Source organism: Apus apus, chromosome Z (assembly GCF_020740795.1).
Source record: "Apus apus isolate bApuApu2 chromosome Z, bApuApu2.pri.cur, whole genome shotgun sequence".
Lineage (NCBI taxonomy): Eukaryota > Metazoa > Chordata > Aves > Apodiformes > Apodidae > Apus > Apus apus.
Genome location: NC_067312.1, coordinates 65,725,119 through 65,749,945, shown reverse-complemented (window position 1 = coordinate 65,749,945; position 24,827 = coordinate 65,725,119). Strand labels below are relative to the sequence as shown.

General features: G+C 43.2%; 1 protein-coding gene across 5 annotated transcripts in view; it reads left to right on the top strand.

Moving 5' to 3' along the window:
• The window catches only part of PSD3 (pleckstrin and Sec7 domain containing 3), a 111,720-nt gene that overhangs the window by 74,010 nt on the left and 12,883 nt on the right, over positions 1–24,827 (top strand). For all 5 annotated transcript variants that reach the window (XM_051641976.1, XM_051641977.1, XM_051641979.1 and 2 more), the window contains 5 exons: positions 9,377–9,570; positions 12,014–12,084; positions 18,117–18,274; positions 19,132–19,276; positions 22,466–22,609. In XM_051641976.1, coding sequence (XP_051497936.1) covers positions 9,377–9,570; positions 12,014–12,084; positions 18,117–18,274; positions 19,132–19,276; positions 22,466–22,609 — 712 coding nt within the window. The remainder of the gene's footprint in view (positions 1–9,376; positions 9,571–12,013; positions 12,085–18,116; positions 18,275–19,131; positions 19,277–22,465; positions 22,610–24,827) is intronic.

Below are 24,827 nucleotides of genomic sequence, written 5' to 3'. Positions count from 1 at the left end.
AAATTGGACAAAGTCTGCTATCTCCCCATCCTTAGATGCTTTCAACAGACTAACACTTGCTAACTACAGCAATATTGCAGGCAAGAAAGAGCTTCAGTTTCTGGTTGTGTTAAATTGACATTTCTCTGTGCTTAGGTTTTATGTAGTCTAGGTGTGCCAGCAGAGAGTATCGGGGTCTACTCTAGATTTTGCTGCTTGCAGAACAATGGATTTTGGTGTAAAATGAAAGAAGTCTGTCTTTTTTATATTATGGCTGTACAAGATGTTTACCTGTGTGGATTTACATATCTGAAACCTCACCTTCTTGGAAGCAATGTATGTCTATGATGCATGCTCCTGCGCCTTTTGTGCTAGAAGCCCTAACAATTGCTGTAGGTCTTGCAGGCCCACAGGGTTCTGACCTTCCTTGTTTTAAGTTCATTATCTGCAAATTAATTTATTGTGAGGGTGTGCATTCTCACTAAAAGGTCTGTGGTCATAGTTGAGATTACAGCCCCTGTTCAGTATTGTTTTAGATAGTGTCAGAGTAGTGAGGAAGGCGTGCTGGAGAGGGACTAAGTGGTGCCATCTCTGTTGAGCCTCATAAGCATCACAGTGGGAGACACTTCCCCAGACCATATATTGGACCTGTAACGTGCTGTGTGAATCTTACATGTCACAACACCAGAGCTGTTGTGACCGTATCTCATAAGTACTTCAGACCCAGCAGAATCCGTCGTGTGACTTTCGCATTGTCAGAATTTTCCTCCAGCTCTTGGCAAGAGACCACACAAAGTGTCTAAGACACCTGAGCAGCCTCCAGGTGGGAACTGGCTCATGCCTGGCTCTGCTCCCATGACCTTTAGTCAAGGTGATTTACAAGATAGCTTGCTCCTGCATGGGTAGTAACTCTTTGGCATTTACATAGTCCAGTCCCTATCATTTGCTAAGGAATATTTCCGGAAAAATTGCAAGCATGCTGGAAAAGTGGGAAATCAGAATCCTCCTAAAATAAGGCAGTGGGATGTGGGTGTCAAAGAACCTTCTTCCAGCAGAATGCTCAAAGTGGTCAATTGTCAATTCCAACCTGAGGCTCATCTGGAACTAATTTGACAATTACTTTCCATACTGTGAAACAAAGCTTATTCTTAGCATAGCCAAAGAGGCTGTGCCTCTTTAGGGCTGAGAGTGTTGGCTGGAAGAGGGGGTGTGGAGATGTCTCCTCACTTTTACAGAGATCTGTGGTTGGTGAAAAGTAATTACACCGAGGAGCCCCAGGACTGCCTGAACTAGAGGGAGGAGACACATCATTGTCTTGCTCTACTGCAGAGAAAGGTGGATAGGAAGGGGACATGACCATTTTTGCTGTGATGTGACTGAGGAAGATCCTCTCTCCTTTCCAAAGAGTATCCCTTTTCTTCCCTAGTGCAGTAGGCAAGGGAAGAAGTGGGAGGTAAGGCAAAGGTAGAAATAGGGCTGCAAAACCTCCCTCACAATGCTGGTGTGTTGAAGGAATGTCCTTTATCCAGGCAGAGTCTCTTTGAGGATCTAAGAGTCTCTTTTACAAGCTAAGCAACAGTTTAATAGCTTGTCTAGCAGTACGTTATTTGATGAGTTAATGACTGCTACTAAGTCAATAGGCAGGGGAGGGTACAGCAGTACATAAGATGGGGAAAGACTGCTGCATGATCATTATATTACTAGTCGCGAGCTACTTGTGTCATCATCCCAAATGGTTTGCTGTCCATTTCCAGTGGAATTAGTCTGATGCAAGGCGCACAGAAAGAAAAGTCTACCACTGATTCCAGTTTTGTAGTCAAGTGGCACCTTAATCAGCAGATGTGCTTCAGAGACCTTCAGTAAGAGTATTAATTTATCCTTTATGGACAGGGAAGCACGAGTACAGCTCTTGGCAGAGAGAATTGTATTACAGTTCTTACCATAGAATCACAGAATTGCCAGAGTTGGAAGGGACCTCTAGAGATCACCTAGTCCAACTCCCCTGATAAAGCAGGATCTCCTAGAGCACTTTACACAGGACTGCATCCAGGTGGGTCTTAAATATCTCCAGAGAAGGGGACTCCACAATCTCCCTGGGCAGCCTGTTCCAGTGCTCTGTCACCCTCACTGTAAAGAAGCTTTTCCTTATATTTCAGTGGAACTTCCTATGTTCCTTGTGCCTGTTGCCCCTTGTCCTGTCACTGGCAACTACTGAAAAGAGTCTGGCTCCATCCTCCGTGCTCCTACCCTTTAGATATTTATAGGCATTAATAAGGTCTCCTCATAGCCTTCTCTTCTCCAGGCTAAAGAGCCCCAGCTCTCTCAGCCTTCCCTTGTAAGAGAGATGCTTCAGAGCCCCATCATCTTTGTTGCCGTCTGCTGGACTCTCTCCCTTGAACTGGGGAGCCCAGAACTGGATGCAGAATTCCAGATGTGGCCTCACCAGAGCAGAGTAAATGGGCAGAATGACCTCTCTTTACCTACTGGCCACACTCTTCCTTATGCATCCCAGGATTCCAGGGGCCTTCTTGGTGACAAGAGCCCATTGCTGGCTCATGGATAATTTACTGTCTACCAGGATTCCCAGATCCTTCTCCTCAGAACTGGTTTCCAGCAGGCCCACCCCTAAACCTATATTGGTGCAAGGAGTTCTTTCTCCCCAGGTGCAGGACCCTACACTTGTCCCTGTTGAACCTCACTAGGTTCTTCTCTGCCCAGCTCTTCAGCCTGTCTAGGTCACACTGGATGGCAGCACAGCCCTCTGGAGTGTCACCACCCCTCCCAGTTTTGTATAATCAGCAAACTTGCTGACGATACACTCTGTACCCTCATCCAGGTCATTGATTAATATGTTGAACAAGTCCGGACTGAGTATTGACCCCCAGGGGACACCACTGGTTACAGGCTTCTTACTTAACCCTGCTCCATTGATTACAACCCTGTAAGTTTTGTCACACAACCAGCTCTCAATCCACCTCACTGTCCGCTCATCTAGCTACACTCCCTCAGCATCCTAATGAGGATGTTATGGGAGACAGTGTCAGAAGCCTTGCTGAAGTCAAGGTAGATAACATCCACTGCTCTCCCCTCATCTAACCAGCCAGTTACAACATAATAGAAGGTAATCAGATTGGTCAAACAAGATTGCTCCTTGGTGGCTCCACAATGACCTCTCCCAATAACTTCTTTTTGCTTCTGAATGTTTTGAGGTAGTGTCCAGAATTATTTGGTTCAAAACCTTACTGGGGATGGAGGTGAAACTAACTGGCCTGTAGTTCCCTGCCTCCTCTTTCTTGCCCTTTTTGAAGACTGGAGCGATATTGGCCTTCCTCCAGTCCTCAGGCACCTCTCCTGTTCTCCATGACCTCTCAAAAACAATGGAGAGTGGCTTAGCAATAACATCTGCCAGCTCTCAGAATTTGTGGATGCATACCATCAAGGCCCATTAATTTAAGGATGTCCTTTTTCTGCAGTAGTTCCAGGTTCAAGTTCTCCAAGAATTTAAAAGCAAATCACATACCATGATCTGTAAAATAAATATATCTAACCTTGGATTTATCTGGACCTGGTGAATGTGAGAACCTGAATGCACACTCCTACTCTCCATTGCAACCCCCAAATTTTTTGGTTGCTGTGCACAACAGAGCTGCCAGAAAACGTTCTGCCACTTTCTTGGTGTGCCATTTTGCTTGCTCTTTCCTCTTACCTGCTTTGTTGTTCGGTGTCCTGGAAGAAAAAAGAAAAGCAGTATGGCAAAAGTAAACATCAGAAATATGATTATTTTGTCTTTTGTCTCATTCCATATTTACTCTGTGCTGCTTAAGTTCTCAAACTCTCCTAGCTCTTGCACTGTGGCTCATGTCTTTGAACAGCAAGTGAAGCACTAAGTGGTGACTGGACCTCACTAAAATAGCAGGCAGAAGCTCCTGCTGACTGGGGTGGAGGCATGTTACTGTTTCATCCAGTTAGTCAGTGCATCATGTTTTCAGCATGCCAAGATCACTGAAGGCATCCCAAGAGTGCATGTAGCCCAAATAATTGTCTTGTAATTTTTCACACTGCTTAAATGTCCCTGAGGGACTCTATATTTCCATGGGATTTTTCATATTTTAATGGTAAACTCTTGTTCTTAAACTCTGACATCACCCATAAGATTAAATGAATTCAAAATCCTGTGAATGTGAGTGGTGAGATTAGAAGAGTTGGGTTTGTTTAGGTGAAAAAGGGAGCACTGAGGAGAGGGACCTTAGTGTGGGTTTTTTAATGTGTAGAAGCTACCACAGAGGGAAAAAGTGATGAATTATTCTTCACAGCTGTTGTGGACGGGCTTAAATTTGAAATTTTGGGTTAAACTTTAAATAAACTTTCTAGCAATCAACCTTTTCAATAAGAGCATAGGTTTGCCAAAATATGGAAGTACGTTCGCTGGAGGTTTTTTGTGAACTCATTGTTCGGTCCAGAATGGATTAGGAAGAGTGGATCTAGCCTTAGAGGTAAAGAGAGGATTTAGCTGACCTCTTAACACCCTAAGTTTTGCAAATATTTCTTATCTTTTGGCTTTTACACTGGTCATCAGCTTTAAAACTAGTATGATTTCAAAGGCACCAGCACTGAATATACTTTGTTTCCACGATGTCTGTTTAGAAATGTGCTGGTGAATATTATTGTAATAATATGTCTACTTCCTGTTGAAGTTGATAGGAATGATAAAATCATAATCTTAAAGCTGGTTGAATGGTGATCTATAATTAATATATGAAATCCTAAACTACTGCTTACAAAATTACAAAAAGCAAATGGCTGTATTTGAGCCAGTTGTATCCTGAAAGCTTTCTCTCAGTGGACAGTCTAGTTTTCAGGAGAATTGTTGGTTTTTTGACTAGTTAATAATACAATTTTCTTTCCAGAGAAGTTTAGATGTCAACAGAGTATATACTTTTGTTTGGTTGGTTTTTTTGGACTGCTTTGAAAAATCCTTTCCTTCCACCGAAACCAAACTAGGTCTTTAAGACAGTGATGGTGGAAAATGGTCATTGCCAAATCCTTTCTTTGTTTCCTGCAGCAAACTGAGACCCCAGTGATTATAAAGACACCTGTGCTGAAGCTCACCTTTTTCTAGGTCAGACCGAGAAATCTCTCGCTATTACAATTAACTCATCATCTCCCAAGTTCTAGGTTGATTCCTGTTTGCAACTTTGTGACTGGTTTTAGAGAGAGATCAGGTAGTAATCACCTGGCTCTCCTTTCTTCTCTCCTCCTTTTGGGAACGATGCCAGAAATTCTCTCCACCGGTTTCTCCACAACTCAATTTACTGATACAGGTGCTATCAGTTGCACAGATTCATGTAATTACATGCTACAGATCTGTTTTTTTAAATTGCCAATGTTTAAATGGATAAAACAATAATTTTGCCATATCATTTAAGTTTTCTATTTGAACAAATGCAGAGTTGAAGCAGACTTTGAAAATAAGGGCTTGACTCTGTCTTTCCAGCTTAGTGATTTAGAAGTTTTCCAAGGCAGAGCCTCAAATCAGACCATAGAGCATACAGAAATGTTTTTGTTACTGAGAGAACCAAATGGTGGTTCTCCCCTAGAAGACAAAGATAAGATTTTGCTATAAAGGATCAGAAGTACATTTTTCTTCACCAAAACGGCAACCTCTGCATTTTTGCTTGTGTTTCAAATTGGTTGTCAGTGATCATGTATTTGAGAAGGAAAAACACTGCCGTTTCAATGCTCTGTCTTCAGTTGATGTAGCAAGCAGATTCTGCCTTTGCTGTGCTGGTTCTCATGGGCAGACAGCGCTCTGGTTACTGCTCGGTGTGCAGGTCCTTTTCCAAAGAAATAAGCTACCAGAAGCAGAACTGAAGCTCCTTGTTTTGGGAAACCTTGTGAATGCCACGTGCCATAAGCAGAGTCTTGGAGAACCTCTACAGGTGTTTTTTTTTTCTGTCACCTGCAGATCAGAGGCTCTTGTAGGTCACACTTTCTGTGGATAAAAAGTGGGACTTACAAGAGGGTTCGAAGCCACCAGCCCCTTTCACTTTTCAGAGAGGGATCATCAGAGAATTCAATTCCAGGCCGAGAGCCAGGAAGTTATCTCCCTCTACTGATTGGAGACAGAAAAATCTCTAAAGACTTCTGCAAACCTAAGTGGACCTTCATGATCATGTTTTGCTGCTGAAATATGTGTTGGAACCAATGTGGGTTTTTTTTTCCCTAAAGACAAAGAGATTGTGCTATCTCTTGTAGCAAAAGGGAAGGAGAGGCACCAAGCCTGCCCATGACAAGGACCTGAGCTCTGCCTGTATGACACTAGATCCATTACTCTGAACATAGCTGCACACCTACTGACTCTTGCACCTGCATCACTGGAGGCTTTCATGCTGGGAATGTTGCAGTACTTGAATAATCTGTGAGAGACATCAAAAGATGAGGAAGGATTTGCACCTCCCAAAAGCTAGATTTTCAAACAAAGATCAGTTTTCAAGTGTATGTATCCAAAGCCCAGCTGAATTTTCTGCAAACATACCCTAAAGGCTGATGAGCAGTAAGCTCAAATTGTTACATCCTTTATAAAGTCTATCCAGGACCTATCTATTCAGCCAGTTTGGAGGTACTTAAAGGCTGATACGTGACCTGTTTTGATACTTTGAAGCTCCTCCTATTCATCCTGCTTTCTTATGCTTGACCACTGAAGCAGCATGGAGTATTTGAATAAGTGAGTCCCACATCCCTTAATTTCCACTGGTGTTTCATATTCTAGATCAGAGGGAGATACAGACTTCTTTTAGTTCTATTTTAGTTCTATTCTAGCTGTTCATCTATTTCTTGTTCTCTGTAATGAGTCCCCCTTGCTTCTCTAGTTCATTGCATCATGCGTCCTGGCTTGTGCATCTTGACCTCATGCATGTTGTCAGAGCATTCAACTCTCACAAGTGCTTGAGGCTTGGATGTCCCATTTTCAATGACAGATTGAAGGACCAATTAAAAGTTTGTTCAATGCCACCAGTAGTCATGACAGCAGATGTCATTTTGTCCTTGTCTGCCCTGTCTGCATTTGTCTTTTGAAGAATTTCTGTTCAACAGCTGCCCTAGAGATGCTGAGTTTGAGAGCATTTTCCCCAGCACTAGTGGTGTCCAGGATCCCCAGGACTGCTCATCATAACATCTGTGACTCCTTGGACAGGGGCACTGGTACATTCTCAGAGGACAGTTGGTCAGTGTAAGAAAATTCTCTCCCATAACTCCAAAGGAGACAGCTTATTTAAAAAAAAATGCTAAGCTACTTACTGCAGTAGGTCTTTGCTGACAAGGAGAAATCCACTGTGTCCTTGGCAGAGATCCCAGAATTCACAAGGCACTTCTGTGTGACAAATCAGCCCAAATGCTTGTGCCTTATGTGAGATTTTAGTCTGGATTGGATAGCACAGACCTGTGTTCAGAGAATTTGCTTCTGGAATGGACACGTATCTAAGAAACACTATGGTACAGACTTACCAGCAGCTAGTAAGCATGGTAGATGCAGGAAAGGTGGGGACAGTCAAAACTGTCAGAAATTCCTACACTTTTTCAATAGGGGGAGGGCTTCAACCAAAGAGTGCATGAAGAAATCCTTATTTCTTTGACCAACAAAAAGTTTTTTGCAGATCTCTCTGTTCTGGAGTGGGAAAACACGTATCAATAGGCTGAAAGATGCAAGGACTGCTCTCCCTTGTAGGAATCAGGTCTTCAGGTAAAAGTTGTTCCTCTTAATCAGGATACCTTGCGGGACAACACCATGATGGTATGGTGCACCACCTTGGCTATATTTCTACAACTAAATCAAATGTCTGGCACTTTGTGTGAGTCTTAGGCTGAATGTTGATGTGTAGCATCCCTATCCATAATGTTGCAAAGTCTTACCCTTCAAAAGAAGATGCTTGCCTCTGTGCTGCCTGTTGGGGAGGTCCTTGACTGCACTGTTTCCTAAATGGTGTCTGGAAAGTGGTTGGGAGTGTGCTGGGCTGAGACTGTAATATGAGAAGGTCAGTCAAATGGCTGGGAACATTCCATGGCTCTGCTGAGTTCACTAGTGCATCCCTGTGTTTGTTTTCCTTGTTGTCAAACCAGTCTGTTATCCTTGTATATCCTCAGACCAAGTTATTGCCCAGAAAACCATTTCAGCAGAGATCGGAGTAACGCAGGTTGTCACTCTAGCCTGTAGTTCTTGGAGAACGTTTATTTGGATGGTCATTTCCATAAGCAGACATGGTTGCAGTGTGCCCCAAAAGGAGCTTTTGGACTAACATTTGCCTTGCTAATCATCATCTGATACCTGCCTTTGAATGTATGTGTGTGATTGGAAGGTCTGCCTGAGCTTGCTCTCTCTCTGCTAATCATCTGGGTCCAGTGAGATGCAGCAGCTTAAAGTCCACTCTCTTGTTAGCTATGATTACACTCAAGTTATAATGATACTTTTAAAAATCAGATTCTGGTCTTAGGAGAAGCATAGCTGCCATGACTTTCCTTTGACAGCCTTTGTTCTTGCTGACACACCTTTCCCAGTCACCTGGAGAGGAATGTGTGGGGACTTCAAAGGACATGGGACTGCTCTGTAATCTGACACTAGCTGTGGTTCCTTCAGATACACCATCCACCCAGATTCAGTGGCCTGTTCTGTGAAAACTCTTATGATGGACACTCTTTGTTTTCTAGGTTGCCTGGTCCTTTTTGATTTGATGAGCAAAAAGGCATTTATTAGTCAGGCAATACTTGAGACTTGCTAAAATGGGTTGCATTGTTGTCCCCAAGAGCTATGTTGAATACATAGCCCTAATAAGTAACATTTTGTGCAGCATTTGGTTTCTAAAATACATATAACATAATTCAGCTACTGCATTGTTATTTTTAAATTACTACTTTTATGCTAGTCTGCAGAGGAAAATGAAGAAAAAGAGGTAGAGCCTGTGTTTCATATGCTAAGATAAGGGCTAAGCCACAGTTTTCTGCAGTAATCTAATTCTTTTTATCTACGTGTGAACTCATGAAGAAATTGGATATTTTTGGTGAGAGGCCAGGGAGCAAGTATTTTACATTTTAGCACTGAAATAAGTGGAATTAAATATAGGTAAGGACAGAGGACATGAAAGTTTCTTGAAATCCTGCCTTTTGATGCTGTAAAAGGGAATCTTGGGCTTTTTTGAAACTCTGTCTCCTAGGTCTTGTGCTGGTGAATTAGGTGAACTGATGCTTTGCTGTAATCTGGCTATGTTTTGGTACATGTCTAGATTTCTCTCTAAATAGGACTTCTATAAAGACAGAGGTATTTTGACAAGGAGTGTGCAAGAATTACTGAAATGAAACTTTACTTGTCAGTCCCTTGTTCATGCTCCTTTTTTCACTGCTTTTCAAGGGATGATGAAGAGAAAAAAAAGTCTCACTCAGACAGTACAGATGAAAAGGATAATGGGAGCCAGACGAAGGCTGTCAGTCGAATTGGCAACTCAAATAACCCGTTCCTGGACATCCCTCATGACCCCAATGCTGCTGTGTATAAAACTGGATTTCTGGCTCGGAAAAGCCATGCAGATATGGACGGAAAAAAAAGTGAGTATTTTTCACTCTTAACATCTCATTTTCTTGTTATCTCTGCACAACACTACTTACAATGAGCCCATGTGATTCTCAAGGCAAATAGTGCTGCTTCATTAGGGGAAACTGCAGCAATAACAAACAACACAGCAATTGGATTATCACACTTGCACTATTAGGCTAGGATTTACAACGTTCAGTCCCATTTGCAACAGCTCTAATGCATGAGCATACTGAGTAATGGGATACAGCAAAGCAATGTGAATCTTTTCTGCTAAGAGAAAATGAATCTCATGGTTTACAGAAGAGAGAACAATTTCAAGTGAATTACAGTAGCTGTTGTGTAGTAGTTCGGTAATTCTCCTTTATGTGACACCAGGTTGTTTCAAATCTCCCCTCCCCTCTGCATCTGTCTTTAAAGAAAGGCTGTTCTTTATCTCTACCTGGAAGATGCTGTAACCGTTCCCTGTCATACTTTCCCAGTCTTGGGTCACATACACAATGAAGTTCAGCAGATTTTCCTAATAGCCAGATTTATGCCATGCGGTTCCTCCCTGCCCCTTATTTGTAATAATCCTGCTGTCTCTCTTACTATAATTATCCTCACTACTTCTTGTCCTACTTCCATTTGTGGTACACTAATTATTGAAGGCTTCTTATTCACCTGTGTATGTTTGGCTGCTTGGACATTTTCATTTGTTTGTTTTCTATTGATGTTCTTGGAAGCAGCAGAGTCTACTCAGAGCATCTGTATTTTCCATGATCATTGTTGATGATCACCTACCCATGGTTCATGCTGTTGGGTTTAATCCTGAAGGCAAAGTCTAACATTGTGATGGGTGTCCCATAGCTGAGCTAAGCTCTTTGGTATTCACATGTCTTGTTAGTATATTTTAGAAGGTACAATTGGAGGTTGGTGTTTTCAAGCTGGAGGCTGACAGCTCAGTAAAAAATCCAAACAGATGTCGAAATCAAACTGACCTCATTCTTTGTGATGGCTGGATTCTCTGAATAGATTCCTCTCTATTAAACTTCTGCTTATTTAACCTTAATAAATTATTGTATCTAGTTGCCTTTAGTAAGTTATTTCTTTAATTATAAGTAATCTGAATTGCTCATTATTCAGCACACTGAACGTTGTCATTTTAAAAAGTTACATTCTGACTTTCCAGTTGCAAGTAAAGTAAACCTCATCTTTTAAAAGTTAGTTAGACCTTTTCATTTTCAATTTCTTAGTGGAACTGTTGCAGAGCAGAGATCAGGTTGTATGAGATTGCTAATGAAGTGGTGTGCTAGCCTGCTATATGTATTTTCTCAGTAAAAGAGTATTGAGTGCTAAAGCACATAGGCAGACTAGGGGAGAGGACGTAACAGGGGCCAATGACTAGAAGCTGAAATGAACAAATGCCAATTAGAAAGAAGGTCCATTGTTTGAGATGAGAATGATTAACCTCTGGAGCAAGGCACGAATAGCCTCTTCACCATCACTTGCTGCCTTCAGATCAGAATGGGATGCCTTTCTGAGGGTGATGCTTTAGTTGTGCATGGGTTATTAATTTCAATGTAGAGGCAAGTGGATGCTGGTCAGTGATGCATGCTCAGTGAATGAGCTTCAATGCAGGCTTCTGATCTCTGGCACTGGGACTGTACAGTCTGTGCCTTCTCTCTCTGTTGTAGCTGAATATCAAACTGGAAACTTCATGCTTAATTCCCCTCTCTTTTTTCCTTTTTTTTTTAATTTTTTTTTTTTTCTTTTTCCTTTTTTTTTTTTTTTTTTTTTTTTTTTTTACATTTTTATCTTTTTTTTTTCTCCATTGCTTGTTTCTAGGAATTTGTGGGCTGGGTATGTTGTCTTTGTTATGCTCTGCAGTGTCTAACTGCTTCTTGAGGGCTGATTTTTTTCTTTATTTAGAATTTGGCTCCCCTCTCCTTTCTCTTCTTCAGCTTCCCTGCATCTGCAGGAATAGGGGAAGGGACCAAGAAGCCATCTGACTACTCAGTGCCAAATTGGGTGTGCAGCAGCAGCCAAGGGAAAGGATGCTTTTGAGAGGCACTGCTTTCTGAGCAGTGCTCCACTGGTCCTAAGCAGTGCCTGCCAGCCTGCTGTGACATGGACAAAGAGTGTTCCCTTCTGAAAACTCTGCCATGGTGTAGAGCTCAGAGCCAGCTTTGTAGGGTCAGTGTCCATCTACCTGCAAGAGCACAAAGACTGGATCTCTTTGGCCTGCTTTCTGCATTGCTGCAGTTCCCTTCTGATCCAGTCCAGGGCTGTTGTCAGGGTTGTTTTATTACTCTCTTGCACAGCAGGTACGTGCAGGCACTATGCTGAGTTGCCTTGTCCTTTGAAAAGGAGAGTACAAAGAAGGTTTAACACAGAACTGATGTAGCTCTCCTGTTGCCTAGACAAAGTGTAAAAATGGATCTGAGTTAAATGGGTCTTCATTTGTTTTCTTTGCAGCTCCCCGGGGAAAGCGAGGCTGGAAAACCTTTTATGCTGTGCTGAAGGGAACAGTCCTGTACTTGCAGAAGGTAGGGGAAATCACTGTCTTTTGGAAACTAATTAAAGGGGGATAAAGCAGTATGCATCCTCGTGCTCTCACAGCCCACCTCCAGGCTCCTTTCCGTCCTACACACTGTGTAGCTGCACTCTCTGCCCCCCACCCTGTTTGTACACACATTCACGCATGAATCCTTTCATTGACACACTCCCCCTTTTCACACTTTCACGTCCAGTTCCCATCCCATTGTTCCCATCCACATGTGCACCCTAGCAATTCCAGTTTATACTATTGCTGTCACTCATGGCTGAAAAAATAACCACCTTCATCAGCAAAGACAGCATAATCTGTGTCTTGCAGACATTCCTCTAGGCTGCTTTTAACATTGCATTTCATACATATGACTTCCCCTCCTGTAAGGCTGTCCTCATTTTCCATCTTTTGATAGTACACTTTTCTGCAATGCCTACAAGACCAGCTGCAAAACAATTGAACAGCAGCTTCGTCTTGGTAGGAATCTGCAGCTTCTGCTCCATAGCAAAATTAAGGGATAATTATTTTTTTTTCCCCAATGCAGGATGAGACACTGGTTTCTAACAAGCTTTACTCCCTGACATAAAAAAGTCTAAAAAAATGTCAGCTGAAACTCTTCAAGTGTTCTGGCATAAGCTTAAATATATTGTACTATAGCACAGTTTTAACTATTCTCTTGGGAGGTGAAGTGGAGCATATGAGTGAGAACTGTCAAAATCAAATAAATGGTGACAGGTGGGTAGATTAATGCTTTTTACCCCCCAGCATAGGTGAACTATTAGTAAAATAGGTGATGTTTGTCCACACTGCCCTGTACTGTAGAAATAATGCTCCTTTGAAAGCCTTTTTACATTTCCACTGTGTTTTGCAACCATTAGGTGTGCAAGTTCAAGTGCCTGGTGTGCAAGTTCCCTCCTCCCCTGCGGGGGCTGTCTGAAATTGGTGTAATTGGAGCCAACGTGGATAATCTCTGAGAGGAGAGAGTGGTTTGGATCAAATTGTTGCAGCATGAGGTTTACAAGGTGGATGCTCTGGGGGCAGTACCATTTAGATAGGGCTGAAATCCTGAAACAGCCAAAACCATTTGCAGTCAGGAGGGAAGATTAGGGCTGAAAGTTGATGTGAAATGCTAAAAGAGTGCAAGAGACTAGAATCAAGTCTACTGAATCACAGATGATCTTCCCCTTTGGTCCTTTTGCTGGCTGCAAGTTCACTTTTACTGATGTGGCCTTCATAGAAGGTTTGTATTTGCCCTTTTCTGGGTGAAATGGAGTCACCTGCTTGTATATCTGAAGTAAGTCACGTTTAGTGGTCACTTGGAAAGACAGCATGGTTCCCTAAGAAATAACAAGGCTCCTTGTCCCTAAGAAATAACAAGGCTCCTTGTCCATAACACATGAATTAATTTCTTATTTTATTTCTGAGGAAGGATTAATAAGCTTTCAAAGGGAAGAAATTGAGATGCGATCCATTTTAGAGTCTTACTTAAATACTCTTATTACTATCACTGGCATATTAGTTTAAAGCACTTTGTGTGTGACAAAATGTGGAGACACTGGTATAGCATGCAAATTTTCTACAGCATGTTGCTCTCCCCACTCTCACCTTCCATCCTTTGGAGAGCAAAAGAGTAATTTCACATCTGACTGCATCTTTGCAGAAAGGAGTGCATTGCTGGAGTTCTTTCTCTTATTTGTTTGTTATTTGCATGTCTTGCACTTTTCACAGCACTTGAATTACTGAGTGTTTACAGGGTGGTTACTCCATAAAGTTGCACTCTCCTGCTTGGTCCTTAAGACACTTGCAGGGAAGCCATCTTAACATAGGGCAGTGACAAGCAACTTTTGTACTTCAGTGCCTTAAAAGGTTGGCAAAGGGTCCTGTGGGAAGTGACTCATTTGCAGAGTAATGGGGCAGCTGTGAGTCTTCCCAGGCTGCCTCTGGCCCTTCTCAATCACAATGTCTTGTGCTGCTGCTGTGAAACATCCTCAGATTTATCTTCAGCTCCAGAAGGTCCAGCAGGGCTTGACTTCAGCCCTGTGATAAACTTTGCTCTGTTAGGGATGTGGCATAGCAGAAGTTGAGGGTGCCAGGCTCTTCAAATACAGCTAGTTCAAGATGTCATAGTAAAAGTTGCTGGGCTCTTGTTTCCTTTTCCAGTATACCAGGAGACCATAATTTCAGAAAGTTCAGGAAAATTTTGGAACAGCTTGATTTCTTTGTAGAAATGCATAGGTCTGGCCACAGATGTGGGCAAAGGATTTCCTTGCCTCTGTTTGCCTTCTGTCCTGATTACGGGGTACTGTAGAGCAGGGTGCACTCAGGTATGAACACACACCTTTTCCCTCCTTCTCTCATCATCTGTATATTACTATATATCTGTGGAGATAACATCTGTGACTATGGTTTCATTGCACCAGGTGCTATCCAAGCAGGGGAGAGAGAAATCTCACTGTTGTAGGTGCTGTATACACACAAATACATGTACAGACCTCTGCACGGTTGCTTTTTCCTTTGTTGATCTGTAACTCAGCTATTCCCTCAAGACACTACTGTAATATGAACATTAATTGATTGTAGCAGCTGCGATTCCCCCAGTGGGCAGTGTGATCCCAATTCTGCTGTCATTCTGTTTGCACACCAGTCCAGTTCTCCCTGTTTTAATGTTAAAGTCCATGTATGAGCATGGTTTGTAAATGGTGGTCACTTGAGACTTACTGGGGAGTTTATCTAAACAGTCTTGTCTCTGTGCCCACATTTATTTTTTTTTCCATTGAAACTGTTCCAGTGCTAGTTCTTGTGCTGCATATGGTTTTATTTTTAAATGGGTGATTTAAGAGAGAGCTGGTTGCTGCATTAGTGAGCCCAGAGGCCACTGGAGGGGCGTTCAGAGTTAGCCAACTAAACATGCCTGCACAGCATTATATACAATGAGAGGTTTGACATGTTTGGGATGTTGGCCCTGTCTCTGGGCACCCTCAGTCCAAGATTAATTTCCCGTCCTCTGTTCATAGCAAAAGGAGATTGGAAAGTAGGAGCTTGACAGAATGTCTGTTCACTAGACTGACATGGGATGTGATGTGTGTGCAGAAGAGGGGTTTATAAGGAGAGGATGTAAGGCTGACCTCACTTCCTCACTAGAAACTGCTTCTGTGTGCAGGACATGGACCTTGGTGTTTTGTTTGGACTCTTCTGTGAGATTTGCAACATCTTCTCAGTTTAGTCTTGCACACTTTCAGGTATTCTTCTGTAAGTTTTTTCAGTTGTGTTTCCTCTGTTAAAATGTAAAAGAGTGAAAGGCCAGGATGATGTAAAGTGTTTGGTAATGAGACTCTCTGAAAGATAATTTTGCAGCCGTCACATGCAGCTGAGCAGAGATACCCACCCACGGTGCACTGACTGATTAAAAGCCAAATGCCATTCTCTGGTCTATCAAAACCAGATTTAGAAACATGCTGACTCCCGGTGAGCAGGATGTGGGAAAGTCATTCTCCAGGAGCCTGAGATGAATTCAGCATGTCATTGTGTTGTGTGCAGCACTCACATCAGCCTTCAGTTGATAGAAAGGTCACAGTTCCTTTCTGGCTCGTCATATATTTCTTGCCACTGTCTTGGTCCAACTTGAGTGAGCTGTCTTCCATTTCAGTTCAACCTCCACACATGCGCTCAAGCGCATCAGAGCACATTCTGTTCTTGATGTCATAGGATATATGGAAGTTCCTGCTCCCCTAGCATTGCCAGCCTGTTGAAAGGAGTCAGAGGCCTTAAAGTAGGAATTTTGACAGCACATCCACTTCCTTCCAGCTTTCTCTGAAGCTGGCCAACTATGCGGAGGCATTTCCGGTATGCTGATCCGTGCCTTTGGAGAAGCTGGCAGAGCCCCAGCTGTCCAGGTAGGTTGCTGCCAGCTGATCTGGTGGGATTAGCAAGGATTATTGTGAATGCTCTCTCTTGGTAAATTAGAAGTTCACAGCCAGGACTGCTTCTGGGACTGCCCAAATGTGGAGTTCTTCTGGAACAGGCTTAGACACCAGAGAGGGTTGTGGACATTGGATGCCTCTTACAGAGGAAGTTGGGAGGCAACAGGCAAGGTGGTAGCTGGCAGTGTCTCCAGCACTACCTTGGGGAAAGCTAGAATATCATATTTCTGAGGCCTAAGTTTGTTTCCTGGCGCCGAGGTCTTCCCAGTCTCCCTGGACAGTGGAGCCAGTCATTTCCCCCAAAATACTACCACCAAATAAAAGAGCTTTCGAACCTTTGAACTAAAGGACTTGACCTGTGGGCTTGCTTTCTCCATCTTCAAGATGAGATTGGGCCAGATGTTGGACAGCTTCCTCCACTTCTTGTCCTTTGGCTAGGCACTTTCCCAAATCTTTCTTAAAGAAGGCTTAGAGAGTGCCCTAAGCAGGAGTAGGCAAAACCTGTCAAGATATGGGAGATCCCTCCAAAGCTAGCTGGGATTTAAGCTATGAGAGAGGAAGGACATATGGCTTCACTCAGTACCAGACCCTGAAAACCCCCAATTTCAGGTTGGAGGCTACCCTTTGGTCATCTGGGCAGCAGTGCTCTGTCTTTCTCCTAGACCTTCCAGATCTGTGCTGGGTTGTGCCCTGGTCTTACCCCAAGTGGAGGTGGTGCTGCGATTAGCTGTATTGCTGGTCTGTACTGCTGGTTAGCTGCATCTCTTCTGGTTAAGTGTCTGAGCAGCAGGAAGTTCTGGACCTGCACTAGCTGAACCTCTGTGAGAAAGGATGAGATATGGTAGAGGAGCAGGATGCTTTGTCCTCCCTTCTGAGAGGTGTTCACTGCTGCTGGTAACTCCCCATCCTGTGAAAATCATCCTGTAGAGCCCTGACCGAACCGAGCCAGGCCAAGAGCACAGATGCCTCAGCTGAGGTGTAATTGCCTCTGGTTGCAACCTTGGTCTGTGTGCTGCCAGATGAGCTCTGTAAACCAGTTCATACATGTTAAGCAGCTCTTCTCCAGTGTGGGTGCTTCTCTGGTTCTTTAAGCTCGTGCTGTCCCTGCACTGCTGTGCATCTTGCACTCTGTTGCCTGCTAAACCCCATCTCCTAACTCTTGTGTTCAAGTGGAGGGATCAACAGTTGTCACACCTGCAGGGAATTATTCCTCTGTTTTGCAGCCATTATACCCCCTCCCTTGGTGGGTGTCTCAGATGAGACTGATTACTGTGATGTACTAAAGGGGAGAAATGGAGTCAGTTGCAGACTGCTTTGACCTCTCATTCAGAAATGTTGCATATGCAGGTTTACTGGTGAGTGACTTTTCCTTGAAAAAGCTCCTCGCTTTCCCAAGACATTTATAGTCAGGTGGGCTTTAAACTGAACTTGTGGGTACACCGTGATTGTGCCTTCATCCAGCTTCTGTCACTCAGAAGATCAGAGACTGCTTCCAGGCTTACGCTTGCAACGCAGAGGAGTCTGACTCACTACTTTTGTCATTTGGTGTCTTGAGTGGTACTGTTGTGTCAAAAACCTGGATGGTGCTGTGCTTGCCATTTGCAGACCCTGAGCAGGCAGATTTAAAGGAGGTTGCTATATTTGCTTTATGGAGACTGGTAAGGAGGCTTCTCCACTGTGTGAAGGCCTGCCTTGGAGGACATAGAGAGGTGGTTGTTTGAGGAAATTAAAAATGGAGTAATGGAGGCTGAGAGCCCAAGCAGGAACCAGCAGCTGAGCAGTGAGGGTGGGGAACTGGCAATGAAAGATTCCTGAAATTAAGACAAATAGCCCACAGCTGTTGTGATAGTAAAATACTCCGTTTACCCCTCTTGTCAAGCAAGTAGTGGAACTACTTCTTGTCCTTGTGAAGACGTTAAAAAAAAGAGAATGAAAGAGAAAGGATAAGATGCTAAAAGCAGTTGAAACTGCAGTTGCTCCAGTCAGGTTGCTTTCAGTTCATACACTTTAATACTATTCTTGACTATGAACAAAGTTTTCCCTTGGTTAGGGAAACAGGAGTAGCACATGCAAGAAGTAAGGTGCCATTTTCCTCTGTTAAATCCTGCAGGATGAATATAAGCCAGAAAAGGCTTTGTCAGAGGAAGATCTGAAGAATGCAGTTAGTGTGCATCATGCGCTGGCATCCAAGGCAACAGACTATGAGAAGAAACCCAATGTCCTCAAGCTTAAAACAGCAGATTGGAGGGTCCTGCTTTTCCAAGCCCAGTAAGTGCTTTCTTCTGATTCGTGCCAATCATTGAGGAAAGAAAACAGTGCAGAAGGAGGGATAAATTTATGCCTGGACAGGTTAAAGCAGAAGCTTGAGGGGTTCAATCTGTTTATTTGATCAGTAATAAGATTAAGTAGTGATTTGATTAGTGTGCACAAGTAGAGAAAGAAACACCAGGTTTTAAGAGGCTTTTTAATCTAACCAAGAAAGGCATAACAAGATGCAGCAGCTGGAAGCTGAAGCTGCAGGAAATTCAATTTGGAAACAAGATACAAACTTTTAACAGTCAGTGTGATTAATCACTGAAACAAATGACCAAAGACAGTTTTGGATTCTCTGTCTCCTGATGTCATCAGGTCCCAGCTGGATGTCTTTCAAGAAGATATGCTTTGGTCAGAAACAAAGTTACTACTTAATACAAGAATAATTTTATTAAGTTCTTCAGGCTGTGATATCCAGACAGAACAGATGACCTGTCTTTTGCTTCTGACATTAAAAACCTGTGCATCAGTCTTTTGCATAAGCCCTTTTCTACTCAGATCCATGTGAAAATTCCTTGAGATTGGTGGTGTCCAGCACAGCTGAGACTTTAGGACATATGTCTGAATCAAGGCATTGGTTTGCTCTGTTGCCTGTGTTATTTGGATTGGATTAGGAAAAGATACTTGCTTGGGTGAGTTATGGACCTAATAAAAAATCAGCCTGTAACTGAGATACCGTACACTACCTGCTTGCAAAGATAGACCAGAAGACTTGCCCAGTTCTGGTTATTGCTTTTAAAATGCATTGGAAGGGTGGGAAAGAAGTAGAGGAGTCCAAGTCAACAGTTGCTAAATATGTGTTTCTTCCCCAGGAACCAAGAAGAAATGCAGACCTGGATCAACAAGATTAACTGTGTGGCTGCAGTCTTCTCTGCACCACCATTTCCAGCAGCCATTGGGTCTCAGAAGAAGTTCAGTCGACCACTTCTGCCAGCCACCACAACGAAGCTATCTCAGGTAAGCTGTTTTTATAGAGAGGATAGGTGTTGTCAATTTCTCTGGTTGGCTGGAGACTGGACAGTGGTCCTTGGCATTATTTTGTGGCTGTTGCCACTGACATTTCTAGGAGAAGGGGACTTGTGTAGTAAATCTCTGCTCATTTTCTGGTGCAAGATTTGAAGTAGGAGGAGAGAGAAGGAGCAGACAATATAATTGCTCTGTATTTTTGAAGAAAAGAAGCAATCACCAGTGTTTCTAGTACCATATACAGAATTTTCATCCTGTGGTTATGGTTCTACACAGCACATTTCAAAAACTGACTGGTGTTTTTTTGAATTTGAGTGTTTATTGCCACTCATTTTAGAAGAAATGGACATACTCCTGGTATTTGGCTTATTGGGGTAATAAAAGGTGGAAGCTGATGCATCAGGCAAGCATCAATTATATTTCTCCCACAGTATTTCCTCAGACTCCAGTCCTTGTCAGCTCAGGGATTTTTTTCTTTAATGTATATTTATAAACTGTTTCTCACTTAAATGTTTTTGGTATCCCCCGGTGACCACATGAGCTTTGAGCTTCCACAATATCCCATGTTGTGGGGGCAGGGAGTTTCCCAGCTCTACTGCTTCATGCATGAAAAAACATCAATTTCTGCTTGTTTCAGACTGGCAGTGTCTGATGCTTGTGCCCGTGGCTCTGTGTACTTTGAGAGCTGTGATGCATCCCTGCAATACCTCCTGCACTGTCAGGAACACTATATTTATTGCATTGATCAAGTTGACAGAATAGCAGAGGTGACAGGTCCTAATCTGAGGTGTATACAGTACAATTAACCTTCTGTAGGTTTTAAAGTAATCTGCCCATGCTGGATTGCTTCTTAAATGCTTTTTTTTTTTTTTTTCTCCCCATCTTCATAGCTTAGCAACACTCCTTAGAAACCACTATCTCACAATCTGCATTTCTCTAAGGATGTGGGGTTTTTTATGTCGCCCCTGCATTTTTCCCTATCTGTGTCAGTAGCCTTTCTTCTTACAATGTGGTGACCGACTTTCTGTCTTCTATTCTCGGTTGAAGTTTAAAACACGTTTCCTACAGAATACAGTAACTTGTCTCATCCTTAAGGTTTTACCCTTTGCTCATGCATAACTTTTTAAAAATACTGTAATATTACTTTGATAATTTATGCCCAGTCATTAAAAAAAAAAAAAAAATCTTTTCTATCATCACTGCTCTGTGTGATTGTCCCCCTTAGCACCTTGTCTTCTAGTCTCATTGTTTCAGTTTAATCTGGAAAGGAAAAAATAGAATAAAGCCCTGTGGTTTGTATCTTGAAGAAGGGGAGACACGAAAAGTGGAATAAGATAAGCTGTTTTAGCTAAAGGCAGAAGAATGTTAAGTGTTCAAAGCAGATAAATTCAAAGACAAGCAGAAACATGTCTGCTTTTATCTGTCAGTGTGGAAAAGCTACCAGCAGGCTGCCTCTTGTTTGGCAGACAAAAAAATACAAATTGTCAAATCCCTGTAGTTGCTGGTTAGGATTTTGTGGGCTGAATCATGATGGACAGTACTTCTTCAAAGGGGCTGTTCTTGGTCAAGCGGAATTCAGGATGCAGTGAGAACCTAGCCTGTGCAATGGAGAGAGGTTGGACATGACAGGTTGTTCAAGATCATTATACCAACTTCACTTTCAAAAGCAGATAATTGTTTAATCTTGATTGGTCCAACCAAGGAGGGATGTGACAAAACTAAATATATAAAGGAACAACGAGTCTAGGAAAGATCTGGTAGGGTATTTTTTTTTCTCTTTTTCTGAGCATGCACATGCACATACAAAAGCTCCAAAGGGCTGCTGCCCTGGAAGTTATAGGTGCCAAATTAATAGCAGCTCAAAGACCTCCTGTCATCAGGTGGTAGAACTCATGCAGCAGGATGTCACTGGGATGGGGGATTCAAGACAATGTAAAGGGTGATTGGGCACTAGTAGAGAGAGCAGGCAGATCTATTGTAGTTACTAACAGCAACAAGAATTTTTGGTAGCCAGTAGCACGTGGCTTGAGACCTACCATGTATATAGATCCATATGTCTTCAGTTCTCTTGAAAAAGAGTTGAAACACAAAATTAGCTGCGGCTCAGTTGTCTTTCTCTGTAGAAATTTTACCCATTTCTGCTCTTTTCTGCAGCTCCAGCTCAGTGAGCTGAGGAGCACAGTGCCTGGTGTGACTCGGTGCAGTGCCGGCATGTCTGGGCTAGGCTTGAAGCTACAAGCTGCACAGCCACACACCACTTGGGGACAGCTCCTGGCAGCTATCCCCTCTGCTGAGGCTGGGTACTACCTGCTGTTATGTCTCTGGCTAAGTCACTGAGATCTGCATGGTCATGTCGATATTTTTTACTGACCTAATTCAAACCTAATTTCAGATCCAAGCCTAGAAATGGCCAGAAGGCCATGCTGCAGGAGCTGGAAACCTTCTGAGCTGAGGGAAAGTTAGCTGACAGATGGGCTGGAGGAAGTGAGTGGGCCTGAGATTATGATAAAGGAAATTGCCTAGAAAGGGGGAGTAGTAGCTCCTCACTCTCTCCAGCTGTACAGTGGGATAAAAGATGGTAGCATCTTAGCAAAATGAGACACTTTTTGGGGATTGCACAGCCCTTCCTCTTCTGGATGCATTGTATTATTCTGAACAAATGGAATCTGCAGACTAGAGGGTGTTTGGTGGTACAGAAATGTAAGGAGGGCTTCCCAAGTTCTTTCTGTCCTCAATGGAGCTATCTTTACATTGCAAAGGCCTGAGGCAGGGTCTTTGCATGTCTCATTCTGCCCTTGCTCTGACTGCATCCAACAGCCTTAATTAATTTGCCAAAAAATGTATTGGAGCAGAACTGTCATGTTGTCATTAGTGCTCTGCAGCAAGCTGCTTCCATTGCTCTCAGCAAGGCAAGGCAAGGGATGACAGGTTTGCTATCCTTCCCAGTGGCATCTGCTGGATGCTGTTTTTTTCTGCAAACTTGGACACTTTGCTTGGGTGCCTTTGAAAGAGCTGCTGGGGTCAGAGCTCTGGGATAACAGACATAAATCTAATTAAAATTAAAGGAAATAAAACAGAGAAAGAAAAATAATCTACTTGGTATTATTGTACAGGGACATTTCTTGATTTTCCTTTGCTTATCAAGTATTTTAGATTCTGTAACATAATGTGTTTCTGAAGGATGAACAGCTAAAGTCCCATGAAGCTAAGCTGAAGCAGATCTCTACTGAGCTTGCTGAACATCGCTCCTATCCTCCTGACAAGAAGCTCAAAGGCAAGGAAGTAGATGATTACAAACTGAAGGACCACTATCTGGAGTTTGAGGTATGTATGGGACACGTTATGATTTCAGTTTGGGTGTGGATGGGGCAGCTGGTCTTCAGGTACAGTCCTGAAGTTCTGCGTTTTTCACCTTACTTCACCAAGGAGTATGTTCTTGTTAGATATGTCACAGCAATTCCAGAAGCTGGGATGGGGCTCCTTTTGCTGAAGAGGATTTCCTGTGACCATAGCCATGAATTGAGCTTCTCATCTGTAAAATGGAGAATAAAAATGTAACCCTTTGTTCTTCCCAGGTCTATCTATTTGAAGAGATAAAGAGGCTTTCAGGCAGGAAAGCTGTTGTAAGACTATGTGTTGCCTAGTGTCTTTACAAAATCATAGCATCACAGAATGTTAGGGGTTGGAAGTGACCTCCAGAGATCATCTAGTCCAACCCTCCTGTCAGAGCAGGACCATCTAGGGCAGGTCACACAGAAATGCATATGGGTCTTGAAAGTCTCCAGAGAAGTAGACTCCACCGCCTCTCTGGGCAGCCTGTTCCAGTGCTCTGTCACCCTCACAGTAAAGTTTCTCCTCATGTTGAGGTGGAGTTTCCTGTGCTGTAATTTGGTGCTGTTTCCCCTTGTTCTATCACAGGGCACCACTGAAAAGAGACTGGCCCCTTCCTCTTGACACCCACCCCTCAGATATTTATAGACATGAATAAGACCCCGTCTCAGCCTTCTCTTCTTAAGGCTAAACAGCCCCCGTTCTCTCAGCCTTTCTTCACAGGAGAGATGTTAAAAGTCCCGTAATCATTCTTTTTGCTCTCCATTGGACTCTCTGCAGTAGATCTCTGTCTCTCTTGAACTGGGAAGCTGAAAACTGGATACAATATTCCAGGTGTGGTCTCACCAGGGCAGAGTAGAAGGGGAGGAGAGCCTCCCTAGATTGCATTTTGCGGTAATGTGTATCGGGATAATTGTCTTCTATTGGTATGCTCTGAAGGAAATACTCCTCTAAAAGACAGGGATGGCAGGGAGGAGGACTCACCCTTTATATGAGTCAGTAACAGGCACACATGAAACTTTGCCTAAGGAAGGGTAATGAGCCAGCTGAGACCTTGTGGGTCAGGATTAGAAGGCACACCAAGATGGGTATTGCTGTGGTGGCTTTCTGCTAGTCCTTTTAAAAAAAAACTGGAAGAAAACTTGTATTTGCACACCCTAGTCCTTATGAGGAACTTGAAACCCCTTGTATTTGAAGGAGAGACAGAACAGCAGGGCAGAGGCAATTCAGAATACTTCTGAAGTGCATTGACCACAACTTCCTAACACAGATGACAGAGGAGCAGACCAGGAATGGCTTATAAACCAGGAAGAACTGGATGGGGGTATGAGTGTCAGGGCAACCGTGGCAGCAGTGACCATGAGACATTGGACTTCATGATCCTGAAAAGAGAATCACAACACAGGGCTTCAGGAGAACTGGCTTTGGCCTATTTGGGGAACTGCTTGGAAGAATCCCATTAGATATGGCGTTGGGAGGAAGGGGGCTTTGGGAGAGTTGGTAACTCTTCAAGGACCATGTCCTTTAAGGTCAGAAATTGTTCACCCTGACACGCAAGAAACCGAGCAAAGGTGGCTGAGGGCCTTAATGGATCAACAAGATGCTTCTGGTCAAACTCTACCATAAAAAGAAAGAGTTCAGGAAGTGGAGGCAGTGGCAGGTTACACTGTCCAAGCATGTAGCATCATGTTTAGGAAAGCCAAAGCCCGTGTGGAGTTGAATCTGACAAAAGATGTAAAGGTCAAGAAGAAAGGTTTCTATGGGTATGTTACCAGCAGAACAGCTGAGGAAAAGATGGAAAAGGCCAAGGCACTCAGTGTCTTTTTTGTTTGGGTCTCTTCTGGTAAATCCAACCTTCAACAGTCACAAAAACACAAGCCCAGTGAGAAAATCTGGAGCAAAGGAGACATGCCCTGGGATGAAAGATGATAAAGTCAGGGAATATTTAAACTGGACATATGCAAGTCTGTGGGTTCTGATGGGATGCACTAATGAGTGCTGAGGGAGCTGGATAATATCACTGCAAGACCACTCTTTATTACTGTTGAAAGGTCATGGTGATCAGAGGAGGTCCCTGAGGACTAAAGGAAAGCAAATGTCATTCTTCTCTTCAGGAAAGGCAAGGAGGAAGGTCTAGGGTACTACAGGCTGGTCACTTGCTTCTCTCTCCGTGGGAAGGTGACAGAGCAAATACTCCTGGAAATCACTTCCA